This window comes from Rhineura floridana, chromosome 1, assembly GCF_030035675.1.
Source record: "Rhineura floridana isolate rRhiFlo1 chromosome 1, rRhiFlo1.hap2, whole genome shotgun sequence".
NCBI classification, from domain to species: Eukaryota; Metazoa; Chordata; class Lepidosauria; order Squamata; family Rhineuridae; genus Rhineura; species Rhineura floridana.
In genome coordinates, this window is record NC_084480.1 from 85,465,047 (window position 1) to 85,485,268 (window position 20,222).

At 43.1% G+C, this 20,222-nt stretch overlaps 1 protein-coding gene across 1 annotated transcript in view; it reads right to left on the bottom strand.

Annotated features, from left to right (window-relative positions):
• FBN2 (fibrillin 2) overlaps positions 1-20,222 on the bottom strand; it is a 419,303-nt gene that overhangs the window by 104,043 nt on the left and 295,038 nt on the right. The window contains exons 44-50 of the mRNA XM_061625313.1: positions 16,166-16,291; positions 15,681-15,806; positions 15,278-15,394; positions 13,605-13,733; positions 8,963-9,082; positions 7,256-7,381; positions 5,088-5,240 (exon numbers count right to left, since the gene is read on the bottom strand). Of these exons, the coding sequence (XP_061481297.1) occupies positions 5,088-5,240; positions 7,256-7,381; positions 8,963-9,082; positions 13,605-13,733; positions 15,278-15,394; positions 15,681-15,806; positions 16,166-16,291 (897 nt within the window). The remainder of the gene's footprint in view (positions 1-5,087; positions 5,241-7,255; positions 7,382-8,962; positions 9,083-13,604; positions 13,734-15,277; positions 15,395-15,680; positions 15,807-16,165; positions 16,292-20,222) is intronic.

The following is a 20,222-nucleotide window of genomic DNA, read 5'->3' on the forward strand; positions in this document are numbered from 1 at the left end:
TCACAACCCTACCACCATGCTGGCTGTCTCTGCAGCTACCAAGTATGTCCAGGAGGTGATGCAACAGATACTGCAAGAACAATGAGGAAGGGCCAAGGCTACCTACAAATGAGTGACCAACCAACATCGACAGCCTGGTTTCAAAATCCAGGTGGGGGATAGGGTGTGGCTTTCCATGCATTACCTGCCAACTGCCCCCCATGCCACAAGATAGAAGCACGGCAGGTGAGGCCCTTTGAAATGGAGGTGCAGATCAACCTGATAGTGTATCGACTATGTTTACCTGCCTCCATGAAAATACACCTGGTATTCTACCGCTTGTTGCTGACTTTTGAGGAACCACCACATCTTCACCAGGCACCCGAGCTGGCACCTGCTCCCATACTTGCCGACAGCCAGGAAGAATATGAGGTGGAGCAAATTCTTGACTCCTATTGGCACTGAGGGAAGCTGTAGTACCTGATCCACTGGAAGGGTTTCAGACCAGAGGAAAGATCCTGGGAAGAGTGATGGATGGTCACACTCCAAATTTGGTGAGAGAATTCCATGGGCTCTATCATGGTAAACCCAAGCCTCAGGGGTGGTGGGAGGATTGGCATAGAGGGGGAATGATGTCATGAGCCCCATGAAATGGGCTTGCAGTGATGAGGATGAGGCATCAGACTTTGACTTGGGGAAGGCCTCTAGACATGGTTGAGCTTGAAGGCTCCTGTGCTGTTGACAGTGACAGCTCTGCCCCTGTAGATCCAGTCACCAATGAGGAGTCATCAGAAAGTTGTCTCTCCACCTTCCCTTCATTTCCCTTCCTTGCTCACCTGAAGAGGAGGACTTTGATGAGATAGTCCAACCGCCCTCACCTCAGATGTGTAGGCTGTGGCGCCAGCAGGCCCAAAGAGTTCCTACTGTCCCTCTGAGGAGGACTGTGTGCATGTGCTTGTGCTCCCAGCAGTGACACTTTCCTCACGCAAGTAGGGAGCCCACCCATCCTTACTTAAGGCTGGCAAGGAGGCATGTCTAATTGCTGCAACAATATCTTAGTGCAGTGTAGTCATGCTCAGCTATTCCTAGTAATAAAGCTGAATCTTGTGTAATCTGTAAGCTGATTCATGAAGTGCTCTGAACTGAAACTTTCTACAAAATCTATTAAAGAAAAGCACACCCACATGTCTGCATTTGTCTTCAACTAGTTCAGGCAGGACAATTCACATGGGCTTTGGCCCTAATGTTGTCAGTTCTCACAAGGACTGACTCTAGTGGTCTGAATGTGGCAAAGTGCGAAGTTCCAGCAGGCTGATAGGTGGGAGAGTTTCCACCCTCAACCGAACGATTTGAATCATTTACCTGTTGCATATGGCCACCCAACCAGTAAGACTGGTGTCTGAAGTGACAATCTCCTCTGTGGCTCCTGGAGAGGAACACCCCTGTGTAGATTGGCTAGAATCAACCACCAAAGCAGGGAGTGGACCAAATTGGATAGACTCACTTGTTGCTGGCCTGCAGTGCTGTTCTGAAATGGAAACTGTCCACTGGAGAGGCTACAAGTGATGCCTTGCCCAGGATGCAACCTGAATTGCCGAGATCATGAGTCCCAGTACGATTGCAAGTCTAATCAGATCCACTGTAGCAGGAGCCATGATGGAACATACTGTTCACTGGATTTTGGTTACTCATTCTTGTGAAAGAGCCATGAAGCCCACTTCTGTGTCTATGAGCGCCCCGAGATTAAGAATATGAAGCCATGGATAGAGGTGACTTTTTGGTGCACTGATGAGGAAGCCATGGTCCTTGAGGCATGCCAGTGTTATGTGAAAATCCTCCCAGGCTTTTGTCAGAGTAGGAGTTTGAATTAGCAGATCATCCAGATGTGGGTGGATGGATATTCCCTGCAGCCGAAAATGGGCCACTAGGCTGAACACAATCTTGGTGAATACCCTAGGCACTGATGATAGACCAAAGTGCATCACCCTGTACTTGAAATGTTGGCTGTTCACAGCAAACCTGAGTTAACACCGGTGTTCACAGAAGACAGAATGGTAGGCCTCCTTGAGGTCAATCAATGACAAGAATTCCTCTCTCCGAAGATCTTTCTTGATAGACAGCAGGGTTTCCATCCTGAACATGTGGTACTTGATGTACCTGCTGAGATGTTTCAAATTCAGTACTGCCTGAAAGGATCCATCTTTCTTGGTTATTGTAAAGAAGATGGAACAGATACCCAAGACCCATTCCCCAACGGGTACTGGCTCTATCACAGAAATCTTCAAAAGGTGTTGAATGGCCTCCTGAATTCTGGCTCTCTTGACCAGGTTAGAAGGAAAAGGAGAAGGCAGGAACCTATGGAGAGTTATCAAGGTGAACTCCAGTCAAAGGCTGGGCCTGAGTGTTTGCAGCACCCCCTGATCCAATGTGATGACTTGCCATGGTGTCTGAGAAGAGCTGCAGACATCCTCCCACTGGAGGGAGTGAGGCATCATAATTGGTGCTTGTTGCCTCTGGCCTGAGCTCCTGTAGAGAATTTGGGAATTTGCAGAGGGAAATCACCATCAGGCAGAACAATAGGACCGAATTTCTCTCCACCTGCCTGACTGTCTGGACGAATGAAAGGGCTGATTTGAAAATTAGGGGTCATAAGATGTTCAAAAGGTCCATTTCTCCACTTTTTTCTTAGGGGAAGTAATCTTTTTCTTCTCCTTGGATTCCCACACTGATTCCAAGGCAACATTACCAAAGAGCTTTCATCCCACATAGCCAGGTTTGACCTAGCCACGGTGTCTGTCTCCCAATGCTGAGCTACAGGATCAGTCTAGTGAAGATTCCTGCCATCATGGCCTGACTAAGAATTGGGTTGCATCCATTGAAGCATCAGCTATGAACTCTACCACATGCAAAATCTTTAGAAGGCACTTCCTAAGTCATACTGGATCCAATTGAGGATTGTCTAAAAGATCCTCTAGCCACAGAAGTGATGCCTTTGTAAACACTGAAGCCAAAGCAGCGGCAAGTACAGAAAGAGCAGTAGCATCATGAACACGCCTAAGTTCCAAGTCTAATTTCCATTCCACCACATCCTTGAGTTGCACATTGGAATCTGTGGGGTTAAGCAAATGATTCACAAGTTCAGCCGTGGGTGCATCAATAAGTGGAAGTTTCAGCTGGTCCATTAAGGGTTGTTTTAAAACATGCTGTTTGCTTGCAATCTGTATTGATTTTCTATATAGCAATGGTGTCTCAGATTCTGTTTTAATTACTTTTGGGAGCATAGACAGTAGCCTAATTCTGATTATCTTCCATTGATATGGAAGGTGATGGACGCCTTGGAAGAGATGGTTAGAAGTAATCTAGTCTCATTCTGACTCCTCACCCCATTCATCCTTGTCCAACACAATTAAGTCTCAGGATCATCCAGCCTGTCAGTATTGCTTCTATCTGAAGTAGATCTAGCCTTGCCTGTGACCACTGAGCCTGACTCATGCTCTGAGAGGAATAAGATAATAATGGCACACTGGGAAATTGCACTCCAGACTGATTCTGATTGGTCTGAGCTAACAGTGCACTTGATGGAAGCACCCCAGGCTGATTCTGGTCAGGAAGCCCTGAAGCTTGCACTGAAAAAGTAGCTGGATGAGACATGGGGAGTCCTTCCTGTAAGGTAGCAGTGAAATCTCTGGAAAGATCTGCTAGTTGCAGCTGCATAAACTGATGGTGCCTATCTGATGAAAGATGCAATTGTGCAGAAAGTGACTGCTGTTACAAGTCCACTGGTGACTGTGACTAGACTGTATGGGTTGACTGAAGAGAACACCCAGGTTGTGTGGTGGGGCTAACCCACAAACCAGTAAAACTATCAGGAGACAAAGTGGTAGAAAAAATAGTCTTCAAATTCCTCACAGGCTGGTCCCTTTCATCCCCTGACAGCAGTTCCTCATGCCTTAAGGACCTCCTTAACAGACTGCACCACAGCACCAGACTGCATGCTTCCTGCCAAAACTTGTCTACCTAGTTCTGCTCCTCCGCTTTCTCCAATGTTAACTGTCCTTCTGTCCATGGAGAACAACATGGCTGCACCATGGTTGTCTGCATGTTCCAAAAGACCTGCTGTACTAAAAGGTCTTAAGTGTTGGCGTCATTGCTGTGGCAGACATAGTTCGGATTGCCCTATCCAAACACAATGCAGCCGCAAACCACCCTCTGGCCTTATGGATGAGGGCTTGGCTGTTCCCGCTGCTATCTCAGTGTGCTGATAGTAGCTGGCAAGGATTGTAAGGTAGGAGCTGGCAGCATTGGAGATGGAGCAACCGGGCCTTTTTAGCTGGCACAGTTGATTTATCTTTACTTTTTCTCATTGACACAAGGCAGGAAACTGTGTGGGTGCTAATGGCAGGTGGGAAGCTGGCTTGCTGCTTGCCAATCCTGAGGAAATTGCTCGGTGAAAAAAACTGACAGAGTGGAAACAGTCTGGGAGACACTTGTGGAACAAAGGTAAGGGATGGGAGACACATGAGGGATGGGCGAGTGCTGAGAAAACTACTGGGCTGAATAAAAACCAAATGGGGCAGGCAGAAGGGAACTAAATCGAAGCAATGAAGAGCAATGGGAATAATAAACTGACGAGGGAAGATTTTTTAAATAAATAAAGAAGGTCAGGTTAAGGAAAGTACACAATTAGAGAAAAAACAGACACACCAAACACATAATTATAACAGGCCTGATCACTGAAGTGAGTAGAGAGTGAGAGCACAGTCACAAACAGCAAAAGCAAAATAGAACTGTTTCCTAAGGGTAAGGGGAGGTCAGAGGATTCTGAAACGACTGAACAGCACTATTTTGTCTTCAACCACAAGGTGGAGCTTAAGTCCCACCTGAGGTTATCTTACATGCTCGGGAGAATCCAGTTATGTTATTATTCGATGTGGATTGTATTCATAATCAATGAAGCTGACTCCTGAAACTGCTTACTTAGGAGGAGCCCTATTCAACTATTGGGGATTCTATCAAGGATCTGGTTTGACAAGTAGAGGCTCTATATGCCACTTAGATGTTTCTTTTTTACTACCTCCTCTTGAAAAGCAATACATCTTGTTCTCTACCTTCTCCTTCTTTAGGGCACAGCTCACATGGATCACCCCATCCTTCTCCTGGCATCTTGCTACAGCAGCATTTTGCCTTGGTAGTATTAAATGCCTTCGGCACAGAACACTTGCCATTCTCAAAGTTAGTAAAACAGAAGCTCTGTCGAGTATCTAGGAAAGAAACCAAATGCCATAGAATTAATGAAGATACTAGGTAGTTAGATTGATTAATGAAAATCAAAGGAATGAATTCACTTCTCACTTGTGGGAATCCCTGCCTGCACCTATATCAGCAATATTAATTTACCATGCATTTTCCATGCACTGAAACCCTTTCAGACTTATGCTTGTACCAGGGGTGGAAGCAAGAGAAGCTTGGGCCTTGAAAATATAAGTGAAGATACTTGTATGCAAAAATGACCTATTTTAGTCTTTCCCTCCATTAATCCCTTCCCCTCTGCAGACCCTTTAACCTCTTTTACAGTAATATTTTCATTTTTGTTGTTCAGTTATTTATCCACATGTGTGATGGTTGAGGGTTTGTGCTAAGCATGTAATTAGCTAAGGAACAAAATATAAATGTAGCAGCCTTACACTATGTTATTGGTGAAGTAAATGACGGATTGGTAAGGGTTCTGAACTCTGTCTCTCACTTCATATGGCTTAGGAAGTTATTTGTTGAAGAGCTCCAGGACCTTGCTCTAAATTTCTTGAAAGCTTGTGATATTATATAGTTTTGTAAAAAGTCCTACATCCAACCTTTTATGCTTTCTGTGACTCGAGATTTCTAGTGCTGGAATATCATTTGTTTGGCTATCAGCATGGTCCAGTAGGACCATCTTTTATGCCCTTCTCACAGTTCCCATTTGGTAGGTATGTAATCTGTTCTGGCACTGACATTTCCTATCACCAGAGAGCTATCTAAGACCAAGTTAATTCTAGTTTGTATTTTCTTCTAGAAGAGTTTGATAATTGGGCAGTTCCACAGGAAGTGTGTCATATGAACCTGTGGCCTTTTGTACCTCCAGCATTCATATGTGAGAAAAAGGCTCAGTGTAGTCTTTTTTTATTAAATTAGTCTCAGACTAATATTGCAGGTGACTGGGGTAGGGCTCTTGTTCATTGTGCAGGTGTTAGGTAAGGCAAGTCCAGATCCACTTTTGTCTGGTTGAATCCCAGTCTGGGCTTAGCATGTTACATACTGAAGAATAGGCATTTGTTCAGTTTTCTGGAGAATGCCAAGAATTGTGTCATGTGTCATAACAAGTCTGGTGCATCCTGTGCCCTTTTGGTCTAGGGTGATTTTTGCCTTTATGTTGTGTTTAAGGTGCAAGCACTGCAATGTATTTTATTGTTATTTTAATTATTATGTTAGGCATAATGATAATTCTTTTAAGTGGAAAGGTGGAATACAGAAATAAATAAATAAATATGAAGTGTGCCAAATTATTGTTTACTGAATGGTCATCATTTTTTAATATTTGAGCTGACTGTTACAGTAGGGCCCCACTCATAAGGCAGGTTAGGTTCCAGACTCCCGCCGAAAAGAGAAAACCGCGGAAAAGCGGATCAGCTGTAGCACAGGGGTCTAGAACCTAACCCACTGATCGCACTGGAGGACTACAGCTGATCTTCCCCTCCTCCAGGGCGATCAGCTCGAGCACGGGAGTCTGATCACCCTGAGAAGATCAGCTATTGACCGCTACAGCTGATCTTCCCCTCCTCCAGCGTGATCAGCTCGAAAGCGGGTGTTTGATCACACCAGAAGATGAGATCTTCCCCTCCTCCGGTGCAATCAGCTGGAGTGCGGGAGTCTGATCACCCCTGAGGAGGAGAAGATCACCTGTAGCGTGCTACAGCTGATCATCCCCTCCTCCAGTGAGATCAGCTGGAGTGTGGGAGTCTTATCACCCTGAGGAGATCAGCTGTAGCACGCTAAAGCTGATCTTCCCCTCCTCTGGAGTGATCGGTTCGAGCGCGGGAGTCTGATCGCACCAGAAGAGGAGATCAGCTGTAGCGCTCTACAGCTGATCTTCCCCTCCTCTGGCGAGATTAGCTGGAGTGCAGGGAGTTCCAGCCCCCCTCCAGGTGATCACCATGATGGCGCCGTATTAGCGGAATGCCAAAAAGTGGGCTCCCGAGAAGTGGGGCCCTACTGTATTGTCTGCTGCAACTATTGTGCTTACCAAAACATCTCCTGCCACTGTCAGATATCACAAAGCCTGTCGGGCAGATGCACTGAAATCCTCCTGGAGTGTTAGTGCAGGATCCAAAGAGACAGATGTTGGGATCTTCATTGCATTCATCAATGTCTGAAAATGTAATTACAACATTAATTTATTGTCCAAAATAATATCCATCTTGTATATGTTCCAGACAGCTGATGGAAAACAGTGTGTTAGGTCTAGTTGCTTTTTAAAAAAGCAAACCAGCTTGACATATGTTTTAAAATAGCTGCTTGATAAAGTCTACCCTAAGGCTGTGTAAATATTTTTGGTCCTTCCCCACCTCAACCATTTGTGAGGGGCAAAAATAAATTCCCCATGAAAAGAGTAGTTTGGTCTGAAATATTTGCTGGAAGTGAGTTCAGGGGTTTGTCTATTCCTACTCCATTACATCATGACATTATGGTCGGGTAGTGTTTTGTTCTCTCTTCCTTGATGCAGCTTGATGCTGTTAAGGAGCTTAACAAGAAGCCCAGAGTTGCACAATACATTAAGCCAAACCTTAGCTTACCTGCAGCATCTTACCGAGCAAAAGGACCCAGGAGCCTGCACATTTGCACTCAAAGTTTGTCTTAGTGTTACATACTAACCAGCAATGTCTTGTACAGTGATATTCACTAGAACCCCAAAATGCCATTTTGAAAGTTTTTACAACAGAATGCAACTTGGATTAACCTGAAGCAAAACTGTTAATATTTCTGGCAACTGCTGCCAAACATATTTCAAAGCTGGCAAGGAAACAAAGTAATAAATACATTGTGTTACAAATGAATAAGAAAAGTTGTAGTCTCTGAAATATACTGCTTAAGAATAAAGTCCAGCATCTTTGAGCAAGACTTTGTTCCTTGATTTATGAAGACTCCTGAAAGCGCACAAAGATTTCCTTCCATCCTTTTCTGGGCATCCAACTGACTAATATTGATGGAGTTTGGCACATCAAATATATGAGGATTTTCCTCCTGTAAGGTTAATTTGAACTTACTTAGGAATTGCTATTTGATCCTAATACTTTTGCTTTTTTTTTTATGAAACACATTGTGATTTGCATGGATCCGCTTTCTAATTTGAAAGCTGTATGTTACTTTCATAAAAGAACAATCTAAAGAGTCTATCAATCTAAAAACAAAAGCTGTATTATTTTGTACCAAGATAAATATTTCTTAGATGTTGCAATCAACAATATTAAAATGCTATACACTCTAGATGTGCATTTAGTTCAGAATTTAGTTGTACATAAACCTCTATGAGCTTTAAGACTTAAAATGGAAACTATTTGTTATAAAAAGTTGGTGGAAAACTTTCCATACCCTGGGAAGAGCTTCAGTGCTTTTAATGATTTTTAATCATTAGCATTCTTTGACACAATATATTTGAGTATATTTTCAGACAATAATTTCAGTCATGCATTGTACTAGACTTTTTCCATGTTTTGGGTGTGTGTGTGTTTAAAAACACAGATTTTGTAAAGTACAAACACACACACACACACACACACACTTTGAATCTGTTTCTCTCATCACAGTACAATGACACCCTAGCTAAAAGTCACTACATTTGTAAATAAGTGACACAATATTTATATGTCATTTCCAACACATCCATACCACCTGTGATTTACTGTGTTAGTATTTAAGTCCGAACCAATGAAATGATAACATACAACCTTACCAATGCAGTTTTCACTTTTCACTTCATACCCTGATGGGCAGATGCACCTGAAAGATCCTTCCAAGTTTTGACATGTACCAGGAAAGCATGAGCCAGTAAGCACCACACACTCATTAATATCTCAAGAGAGTAGAGAGAAAAAAGAGAAGAAATATCTTAGAAATTTTAGAATGATTATTTACAGTCACAATATGCAATAGCAGAGAACAACCTAGGACAAGATCTCCGATCCGCCTCCCCATGCTTCTGTCTGTGCGCTTTTGTATTAAGTAGCTGAACCCATCAGAAGATAGTATTATACAGCCATGAGAGTGACTGTATACTATAGTCAGCATGGATTTTTTGCATTCCGCATGTTAAATTGAAAATACCCCCATGCCATTCTGATGCTTCCCATAAGCTCAATTCAAAACAAAACCTTACAAAACTTATAGTCCTGAACTCAGAAACGGTGGCTTAACCCTCTAGATTTTCATGGCAATACACAAAACAGTCAGATAGAATCAAGAGTTCAAAGTGTAAAAAGAGAGAAAAACACCAGACCCCTTTTGGACTTTTTTTTGGTCAGAATTCTCATAAAATGATGAAATTAATTAAATATCAGCCATGTTCACAGAGTACCTGTAATCCTATTACTGACCTTGCCCCATACTCTGACCTTCATTTCTGCAGTTTAAATTTTTTAAAAATGCCTGACTGATTTTTAATTAATTTAAGAAATTTTGCATTGAACTCAATGATAATGTCTGGGATGCTCAGTAAGAACCAACTGTCTGTGTTCTAAAAGCCAGACTCACAGTTGCTTGGCTTGGCTAATCAGGGGGCCACACCCACATCAGACCGTTATTCCACTTTAAACAGTCATGGCTTCCCCCAAAGAATCCTGGGAAGTGTAGTTTGTGAAGGGGGCTGAGAGGAGACTCCTATTCTCCTGACAGAGCTCCAGTGGCCAGAGTAGTTTAACAGTCAGCTGCTCTGATTGAAGCTCTGTGAGGGGAGCAGCACCTCTCATAGCAACTCTCAGTACCCTTCACTAACTACACTACCCAGGTTTATTTGGGAGAAGCCATGACTATCTAAAGGAAAATAAAGGTCTGGTGTGGGTGTGGCAGGGACAGCTTTGGCTTAAATTTGGGTGGGAGGCTACATGTGCCTGCTGTAGAATAAAAAGGTGAGGGAAACCCTGAAAAAGAATGATACTGTTCACAATGCTTTCCTTCTGGAAAGGAAAGGGACTTCTCCTCTGCCCAGTGCCCACCCATCCCATCTCTTCCCCTCCCCCTTCCTCCCTGCCCCTCCTCTTCCTGCCCTCCTCCTCCCCTTCCTGCCCCTCCCTCAGGTCAGTTTCACCTATCCTAAGCATGATTGCACAGGAGTAAATCCCACTGAACTCAACAAGCATGCAAATGATCAAACCTCCTCTCCTCCTCCTTCCTATCCCCTCCCCCTCTTGCCTCTTCCCTCCCCCATCCTTCACCCCTCCCTTCCCCTCCCTATCCCCTTCCAATCCCCTCCTTCCCCTATCCTCTGCCTTCCTTCTCCTCCTCCTCCATTGTCAGTTTTACCTATCCTAGGACTATGACCTGGGAGACCAGGGTTCGAATCCCCATACAACCATGAAACTCACTGGGTGACCTTGGGCCAGTCACTGTCTCTCAGCCTCAGAGGAAGGCAATGGTAAACCACCTCTGAATACTGCTTACTATGAATACCCTATTCATAGGGTCCCCATAAGTCGGAATCGACTTGAAGGCAGTCCATTTCATTTTTAAGCATCATTGCACAGGAGTAAATCCCATTGAACTCAATAAGCATGCAAATGATCAAACCCACCCTCCTCCTTCCTCCTATCCCCTCCCTCTTGCCCCTTCCCTCCCCCTTCCTTTGCCCCCCCATCCCCATCTCCTTCCAATCCCCTCCCCTCCTTCTGCTCCCCTCTCCCCCCTTCCTCTTTCCCTCTCCTCTCCACTCCCCCTCCTCCTCCCCCGTTTTCAGTTTTACCTATCCTAGCCATGATTGCATGGAAGTAAATCCCATTGAACTTATTAACCATGCAAATGATCAGACCTGCCTTTCCCCTCCTTCCCTCTCCTCTCCCTTCCTCCCTTCCTCCTGCCCTCCCCTCTTCCTTCTTCCTCCCTCCCCAGGCCTCCATCCCCATGGTCAGTTTTACCTATCCTAAGCATGATTGCACAGGAGTAAATCCCACTGAACTCAATAAATATGCAAATGATCAAACCTCCCCTCCCCCTCCTCCTCCTCCCCTCCTCCTCCTCCCTTCCCCATCGACTGTGGTCAGTTTCACCTATCCTGAGCATGATTGCAGAGGAGTAAATCCCACTGAACTCAATAAGCATGCAAATTATCAATCCATTCTCAGCAAACTTGCAGAGGATCCCATTTCTTACCTCCTGGATTAGAAAGCAGGAAAATTCAATAATAGCCAAAAAGGTTTGCGGTTAAAGAGCATACCTATAGCCAACAGATATTTTATTTTGATTCTGTTTCTGTGAATATGTGAAGTACAGCAACACTAACAAAAAGCTCCAAAAACAATCTCCCACTGTTTTGTGCAAACTGAGACACTCTTCATGTCCATTGGAAACTATTCTGCAGAATAGTCAATGCCATTATTCAACATTTGTTTTTGGAGTGCTTTTAGTGTTGCTGTACTTCACATATTCACAGAAACAGAAGCAAAAGGAAATGATTTACTATAGGAAACTTCACTAAAATTGCAAAGTAAATCATACATATTTAAAGTGACTATCTGAACTATATCAACTGTCTTAATATTGTTGCTTCCTTCCTGCTAAAACAAGATCAGCACGGCACATGCCTTGTTTCTGTTATTTGGGCTGATTGCAGGTGTTGCCACCACTCACCATATGCTCAGAGGCACATGTTACCAAATTCTTCCAAGCTACACAGGAAGTGCATTGGACTGTGCAAGACCAACCAAAATTGTGTTTGCATTTCTACAAATGTGTAGGGCAGTACAATATGTCAGAGACGAGGTTAGGTCTCCTGCTCCCCTGGTGCATTCACTATAGCTGTCCAATTTCCCTGCTATCTGTTGGCTATAGGCACATTCTTAAACTGGAAGTTCAGTGGGATTTACTCCCCTGCAATCATGCTTAGGATAGGTGAAACTGACCACAGGGAATGGGAAGGGGAGGAGGAGGAAGTGCAAGGGTAGGGGAGGAGGAGGGAGGGGAGGAAGTGCAGAGGGGAGGAGGGGGATGGGAACAGGCAGTAGGGGGAGGGGAGGAGGAGGGCCGATTTGATCATTTGCATGTTTATTGAGTTAAGTGGGTTTTACTGCCGTGCAATCATGCTTAGGATAGGTAATACCGACCATGGGGGGAGGGAAAGAAGAAGAGGGAGGGAGGGCTGGTATGGGCAGGGGAGGAAGAAGGAAGGGGGAAGGAGGAGAAAGGCAGGTCTGATCATTTGCATGCTTATTGAGTTCAGTGGTATTTACTCCCATGCAATCATGGTTAGGATAGGTAAAACTGACCATGGGGGAGGAAGAGGGGGAGAGGAAAGGAGAGGAAAGGAGGAAGGGAGGGGAGAGGAGAGGGAAAGGAGAGGGAGGGGGAAGGAGGGGATTGGAAGGGGAGGGGCAAAAGATGAGCAAGGGACAAAAGGGACATGATGGGAGGGATGAGCAGGGGAGGGGAGGGCAGGTCTGATCATTCGAATGCTTATTGAGTTCAATGGGATTTACCCCTGTGCAATCATGCTTAAGACAAGAGTTGCTAGAAGATGTCCTGTTCCCCTCACAGAGCTACAATCAGAGTGGCTGACTCTTAAACCACTCTGGCCACTGGAGCTCTGTCAGGGGAATAGGGGTCTTCTCTCAGCACCCTACACAAACTACACTTCCCAGGATTATTTGGGGGAAGCTATGACTGTTTAAAGTGAAATAAAGGTCTGGCATGGGTGTAGCCCCGATTAGCCAAGCCAAGCAGCTGTGAGCCTTGCTTTTAGAACACGGACAGTTAGCTCTCATTGAGTATGCCTGACATTATCATTGAGTTCAATGCAAATGTTCTTCAAATCAATTAAAAATCAGCCAGGCATTTTTTAAAAATTTAAACTGCAGAAGATGAAAGTCAGAGTATGGGGCAAGGTCAGTAATAGGATTACAAGTATCCTGTGCATAGCTGATTTTTAATTAATTTCAACAAATTATAACTCTTAACAGAAAAAAGTCCAACAGGGGTCTGTTCCCCCCCTCTTTTTACACTTTGAACTCTCGATCTCACTTACTGTTTTGTGTATTGCCATGAAAATTTAGAGGGTTGTTAAGCAACCGTTTCTGAGTTCAGGACTATAAGCTTTGTATGGTTTTGTTTTGAAATGAGCTTATGGGAAGAATCAGAATGGCATGGGGGGTATTTTCAATTTAACATTGAGGAATGTGAAAAATCCATGCTGGCTATAGTATACAGCCACTCTTGTGCCTGTATATGATTGTGCAAATCCTATATTTACTCAAAACGCAACACACTTTTGCATAAACATGCATAGCATTAAATCATACTGTATTCAGTGGGGCTTCACCACAGATAAGTGTGTAAAGAATTGCTGTTCTAATCAAGGCACCTTTACACTTGGTAGTTGCTTTCATACATACCAATACAGTTCTTGCCATCTGGAGTAAGTTCGTAGCCTTCATGACATAAACATTTAAAAGACCCAACTTCATTAAAACATCTCCCATTTCTGCACACCTGCCCAAAGAAGGAACTGCACTCATCAATATCTATAAATAAGCAAGAAAAAGTTAAGCATTTCCCATGAGGTCGAAACGGAATGTGTATGCAGACACAGTTGTCATAGTATGTTATAAACACATTCAATGGGTAGGTTCATGGACAAGATAAATCATAGCCATTAAGGCAAAAGGTCCTTATGAGTGGAAAATATTCTCTCCAGCACTTTAAGGCATATGTGATATTTAAAGAACACGTTCATACTGATAGGCAAATCTTTACCTATTCATATTTCATGCACAGAGGAAATATATTACACCGTATTCAGAATAATTTGTATCTGAATTTTTACATATGTTCAGTTTTTGGTGAACGTTTGACATTATCACCTTTGAATTGTTCCATAGTTTTGGAAGTGTGTAGTGCAGATGGCGCTGAATCAGTTTAGCAGAATCACACCAATGGTGAAGCCTTGGAACACATCTGACATTAGTTATTTTCACTCACAGAAAGGCACCCTTGAAGTCACTCAGTGAAAAAAAAATGTTGGAAAGACTTGTACACATATCTACTTTAAATTCAGATACATGTCTATTGGGGAACAATTATGCAATGGAAGAGATCCAAAACCAGATATCTTGATGTTCATTTTTAGCCTTAAAAGAATGCATCAAGGATAAGGAAGTTTGTATTGGTAGCATGGCACTGGGGGAGCAGGCATTTAATGCTTTTCCCATGAACTGTTTCCCCAGTGGAAATCCTACCTCCTGAAGAAGCTACTAGCCCCATTGGAGAGAGAAAAAGACAGGTACCCTAGTTACCTTTCTCTTTTCTCCACTGTGGCTAATAGCAGCTTCAGGCAGGTGATTTAAGCCAGGGAAATGGCATGAGAGAGAAGAGTTAAAAGGTTAGAGCTGAACTAAAAGGGCCTTGAATTCACCATCCCAGTGGAGGGAAATCTAAAATCTAGCAGTTTGGAAGGACCTTACTGGAAAAAGAGGCAGCACTAGCAGCCATTCTCTACCCAATGAAAATTTCTGCCATCATAAGCAACTATAGGTGGTGGTTCAGCACTGTTGGTGGTGGTTCAGTCAGTGGAGGCAGCCATTCCTCACCACCACCACAGCCTTGGGATGATGTTACATCATGACATAGCATAATTCCAAGGGAAGATATGTGAGGCCACTGATAGCTCCATTGCCACTTGCAACACCAATAATGATTTAAATGAAGAAAGAAAAAAGCCACTGCTGTCACTGCTTTCCTCAGCAAGTCCCTTCTCCCTGAAAATTGTAAGATTCTTCTCCCAAACTTGCAAACTTTGTCCCGTTGCCCACATCTGAACCCCATTTTCAATGGAAAAGTTGTCAAATGATCTAGTTGCTGGTTCCTGCAGCCACTTTTAAGGCCAAAAAAGATGTTTGAAACTGGAAGCTTATCATACTTTTTCAAGATTCCTTCCACAACTAAGTATAGACCTAAAACAGATCTGCTTGTTAAAATGCAGAAATTCCCATCTTTGTATTGGAACTTCTTGCATCATCCCTCTTTCTAAATGGAAAAGGTGTAGGTTTTTTTTAATTAATTCTCTTACCCATACAGTCATTATTATGTGTAAGTTCAAATCCTGGATAACATAGACAATTATATGAGCCAACTGTGTTTTTACAAGTTCCATTTCCACAAGGATGTCTTTCACATTCATCAACATCTACAGGGAGAAAGCATTAATACAAAGGAATTATAGTTTGTAGCATCAGCTAAGGAAACCTTAACTACTGGCTTAATCTCCCCCCCTCTGTTTTTATATTTACAGTTTCATGCTAATATAATGCAATCATTGTAATTACCATATTTATCTAGGATTATGGGACTTACGTTTACTTGAGATGTGTATAACAGTATCAACCCTACCATTCCCCCTGAAACTTCAATCAATTCAAGTGTTCTAAATTTCTAATTAACATTTTTACATGGAAGGTACTTTCTTAACGTACCCATGCACATAGTTTGGTCATGGGATGCCTTAAAGCCATTTTGACAGATGCACTGGTAAGTTCCCTCTTTATCCACACATGTGCCATGACTACATACATTAGGAATTTCCTGGCATTCATTGCGATCTATAACAAAAATATAAAACACATGGTATATATTATAGATTGTTTTTGTTATAATTCATCCATTACTCACAAGTCACATTTTACAATCTGTTAATGATTACTTAAAATGCCCATTATAAAGAAAATCATAGCTAGAGAAGCTTTCTTTTTGTCTGTGCATGTTAAAGTCAAGATGCTGACAGGATATCACATGAAAGTCAGGGAAGTAATATTATTGTTTTCTCTTCTCGACTTTCCTGTTGAACAAAAATGTGGTAAAAAACAAAATGTAAATGCAGAGTAAGAAAACTGCACATATTCTAGAGAAAACTTCCCAATAAAAGATTTAAACAAAATGGTGAACGTAAGTTATTTCTTACCAACACAGGCACCATTGGGTGAAAGTTTGAAACCTGCAGCACATTCACAGCGGTAACTACCAGGGCTGTTAATACAGTCTGCATTTCGTTGACAGAGATTGTCACCATTGCTGCATTCATCAATATCTGTAACATCAATAATTCTTAGTCAAATGTCAGTATAGACGTGTTCCATCGCTGTGAAGCATTCAGATATTTGTCAAGGACAATGGGCATAATATATCTAATGTTAAAGCGCCTTTAAATCTCACTGATTTCAGTGAGAGTAATTTAAACGCAAGCTTAACATTCCAGTCGAAATCAATCGAACTTAAATATGCTTATCTAACTATATAATATTCACTAATAGGCAAAAAACCTTGCGGTTTAAGAATGTACCTATAGCCCACAGATATTTCTACCAAACTTTAAAAAGCAGGGAAATTGGGCAGCTATAGTGAATGCACCAGGGGAGCAGGAGACCTGACCTCCTCTCTGAGATATTGTACTGCCCTACAAAGTTGTCAAAATGCAAACACAATTTGGATTGGTCTTTCACAGTCCAATCCACTTCCTGTGTAGCTTGGAAGAATTTGGTAACATGTGCCTCTGAGCATATGGTGAGTGGTGGCAACACCTGCCATCTCCAAAGATGGAGAATTCTATTTTTGTATGTTTGTTGGTGTTCTTCTTACTTTGCTTCTTTCCTGTGTTACTAATGTTTCTACAGAGAATCTAAACTAGAAAATTTTATTTCCCTCATTATTCATCCTAGAAATCTGTGTCAAATTTATTTTTATTAATTTCAAAGCCTTTTTATTGGTCAATGTCATATGATGGTGAAGATAGCCTTTTTTGTTTCAAACTGGAGGTTATGGTCTATTTCTATTTTGGGTGCATTAACAGTTGGACCTGAAACTGCAGTTTAATGTAAAATCAGACTGATTACAATATGCTGCTACTTTAGCAATGACTCTAGTTGTTGGGAAAAAGAGGATGCATGTTTTCAGCCTGCTATGTTTAAACCACTTTATTTAAGGCAAGGTGTTCACGATCAATTAAAAACATAGAGCACACCTAGCATTTTGCTAGAATATATTTCACCTCCCACTGTTTTATCTTGTGCAAATTGAGACACTTCTGAGGTCCACTGGAGACTATTTTGCAGAAGTCAGTGCCATTATTCCACAATTATGTTTGGAGTTTTTTTAGCATAAATTTTGCAAAGTGTTGCTGTACTTCACATATTCATAGAAACAAAATCAAAAGAGAATGATTTCCTATAGAAAACTTCACTAAAATTGCAAAGTAAATCAGACATATTTAAAGTGACCATCTCAACTATATCAACTGTCTTAATAATGTTGCTTCCTCCCGGCTAAAACAAGATCAGCACAGGACATATCTTCTTTCTATTATTTGGGCTGATTACAGGTGTTGCCACCACTCACCATATGCTCAGAGGCACATGTTACCAAATTCTTCCAAGCTACACAGGAAGTGGATTGGACTGTGAAAGATCAACCCAAATTGTGTTTGCATTTTGACAACTTTGTAGGGCAGTACAATATCTCAGAGAGGAGTTCAGGTCTCCTGCTCCCCTGGTGCATTCACTATAGCTGCCCAATTTCCCTGCTTTTTAAAGTTTGGTAGAAATATCTGTGGGCTATTGGTGCATTCTTAAACCACAAGGTTTTTTGCCTATTAGTGAATTTCCCTGCTTTTTAATCCGGGAGGTAAGAAATGGGATCCTGTGCAAGTTTGCTGAGAATGGATTGATCATTTACATGCTTATTGAGTTAAGTGGGATTTACACACACACACACACACACGGCAATCATGCTTAGGATAGGTGAAACTGACCACAGGGGATGGGGAAGGGAGGAGGGGGAGGGGTGGAAAGGCAGAGGGGAGGACTGGGATGGGAGCAGGCAGGAGGGGGAGGGGAGAAGAAGGACAGATGTGGTCGTTTGCATGTTTATTAAGTTCAGTGGGATTTACTCCCGTGCAATCATGCTTAGGATAGGTAAAACTGACTGGGGGGGAGGGACGGAGGGCTGGAGTGGGCAGGGAAGGCAGAAGAAGGAAGAGGGGAGGAGAAAGGGACAGGAAAGGGGAAGGAGGGAAAAGGCAGGTCTGATCATTTGTATGATTATTGAGTTGAATCGGATATACTCCTATGTAATCATGACTAGGCCTGCCAACCAAGACGTCTTCTGTATCTTTCACAGTTGGGCAGGGGGAAGGGACAATTCTACCTTGTGGTTTTTCCCATTACAATGTTTCAAGAACACCGGCACTTGGCTGACTTTCTCTTCTACTAAAGATACAGGATCAGTCTCAGGCCCTGAACCTGGCAACCCTACCTCCCACCCAAATTTAAAACAAAGCTGTCCCTGGCCACATCCACACCAGGCCTCTATTACACTTTGGACAATCATTATTTATTTATCTATTTATTTAGTGTATTTATATACCGCCCCATAGCCGAAGCTCTCTGGGTGGTTTACAATAACTAAAAACATTAAAAACAAATATACAAATTTAAAAACACATCTTTTAAAAACAATTTAAAAGAATTTATCATGGCTTCTCTCAAAGCCATGGCTCAAAGCCAATCATGGCTTCTCTCAAAGAATCCTGGGAAGTGTAGTTAGTGAAGGGTGCTGAGAGTTGCTAGGAGATGCCCTGTTCCTTTCACAGACCTTCAATCAGAGTGGCTGACTGTTAACCATTCTCTCAGGGGAATAGGAGTCTCCTCTCAGCACCCTTCACAAACTACACTTCCCAGGATTCTTTGAGGGAAGCCATGACTGTCTCAAGTGAAATCAAGTCTGGTGTGGGTGTGGCCCTCTTATTAGCCAAGCCCAGCAGCTGTGAGGCTTTTAGAACACTGACAGTTGGTCCTTACTGAGCATGCCTAACGCTATAATAAACTTCAATGTTAAATTTCTTAAATTAATTAAAAATCAACCAGGCATTTTTTTTAACCTTTAAACTGCAGAAGAGGAAGGTCAGAGTATGGAGCAAGGTCAGTAATAGGATTACAGGTACTCTGTGAACATGGCTGATTTTTAATGAATTTCAACAGATTATGAGAACTCGCAGAAAAAAGTCCAAAAGGGCTCTGAGTTTTTTCCTCTTTTTTTAGACTTTGATCTCTTGATTCTCTCTGACTGTTTTGTGTATCGCCATGAAAATTGACAGGGTTGTTAAGCAAGCGTTTCTGAGTTCAGAACTATAAGTTTTGTAATGTTTTGTTTTGAAATGAGCTTATGGGAAGCCTCAGAATGCTATGGGGGATATTTTCCATTTAACACTGAGGAATGTGAAAAATCCCCGCTGACTATAGTATATAGCCACTCTTGTGACTGTATAATTTTCCTATGCCACAGTGCCACATGGGGAGGGCATGGGGCAGTAGGCCAGCAAGCAAAGCAAGGGCATGAGGGAAGCAATGATGGCTAGTGAGGGGCAGGTGACGGAGTGAGTAGGGTGGCTGGGTGTAGGGCAAGTGAGGCAAGTGGGCAGCTGAGTGTGGGCAGGTGAGAGAGCGAGGTGAGTGGGTAAGTGTGGAGTGAGCAGGCAAGCAGCTGGGGGGGAGGGCAAGCACCCTGGTGACAAGCAGTGACAGCGGTGGCAGCCTGGGCAGGAGGCAGGTAAATAGCCTAAGTAGGGAGGCAGCCTAGGCATGCTGGGTGGAGCTGCACAGTGGTGCTGTTTGTCAAGGGGGAAGCAGCGGTGTAGGGCATTGGCGGGTGCGGCGACACAGCACAGGAACAGATGAGCAGTATTAGCAGGCCCATGGCAGCTGGCTTGCACCAATGCCTGGAGGCACTGGGGGAATTGCAAGGGGGTTGCTGAGGGAAGTGGGGTGCCTGGGGGGCATCTGCAAGTGCCAGGGGGTACATTGGCAAGTGTGTGTGATTTGGAGTGTGTTTATGTGTGTGTGTGGTGTTTGGGACTGTCATGTATGTGTCTTTGGGAGTGCCTGTAGTGAGTGTGTGAATTTGGGGGTTCCTGGGGTGTGTGTTTGGGGGTTGATAAGTGAAGTGAGCAGGGGGACAGAGTCCCCCTA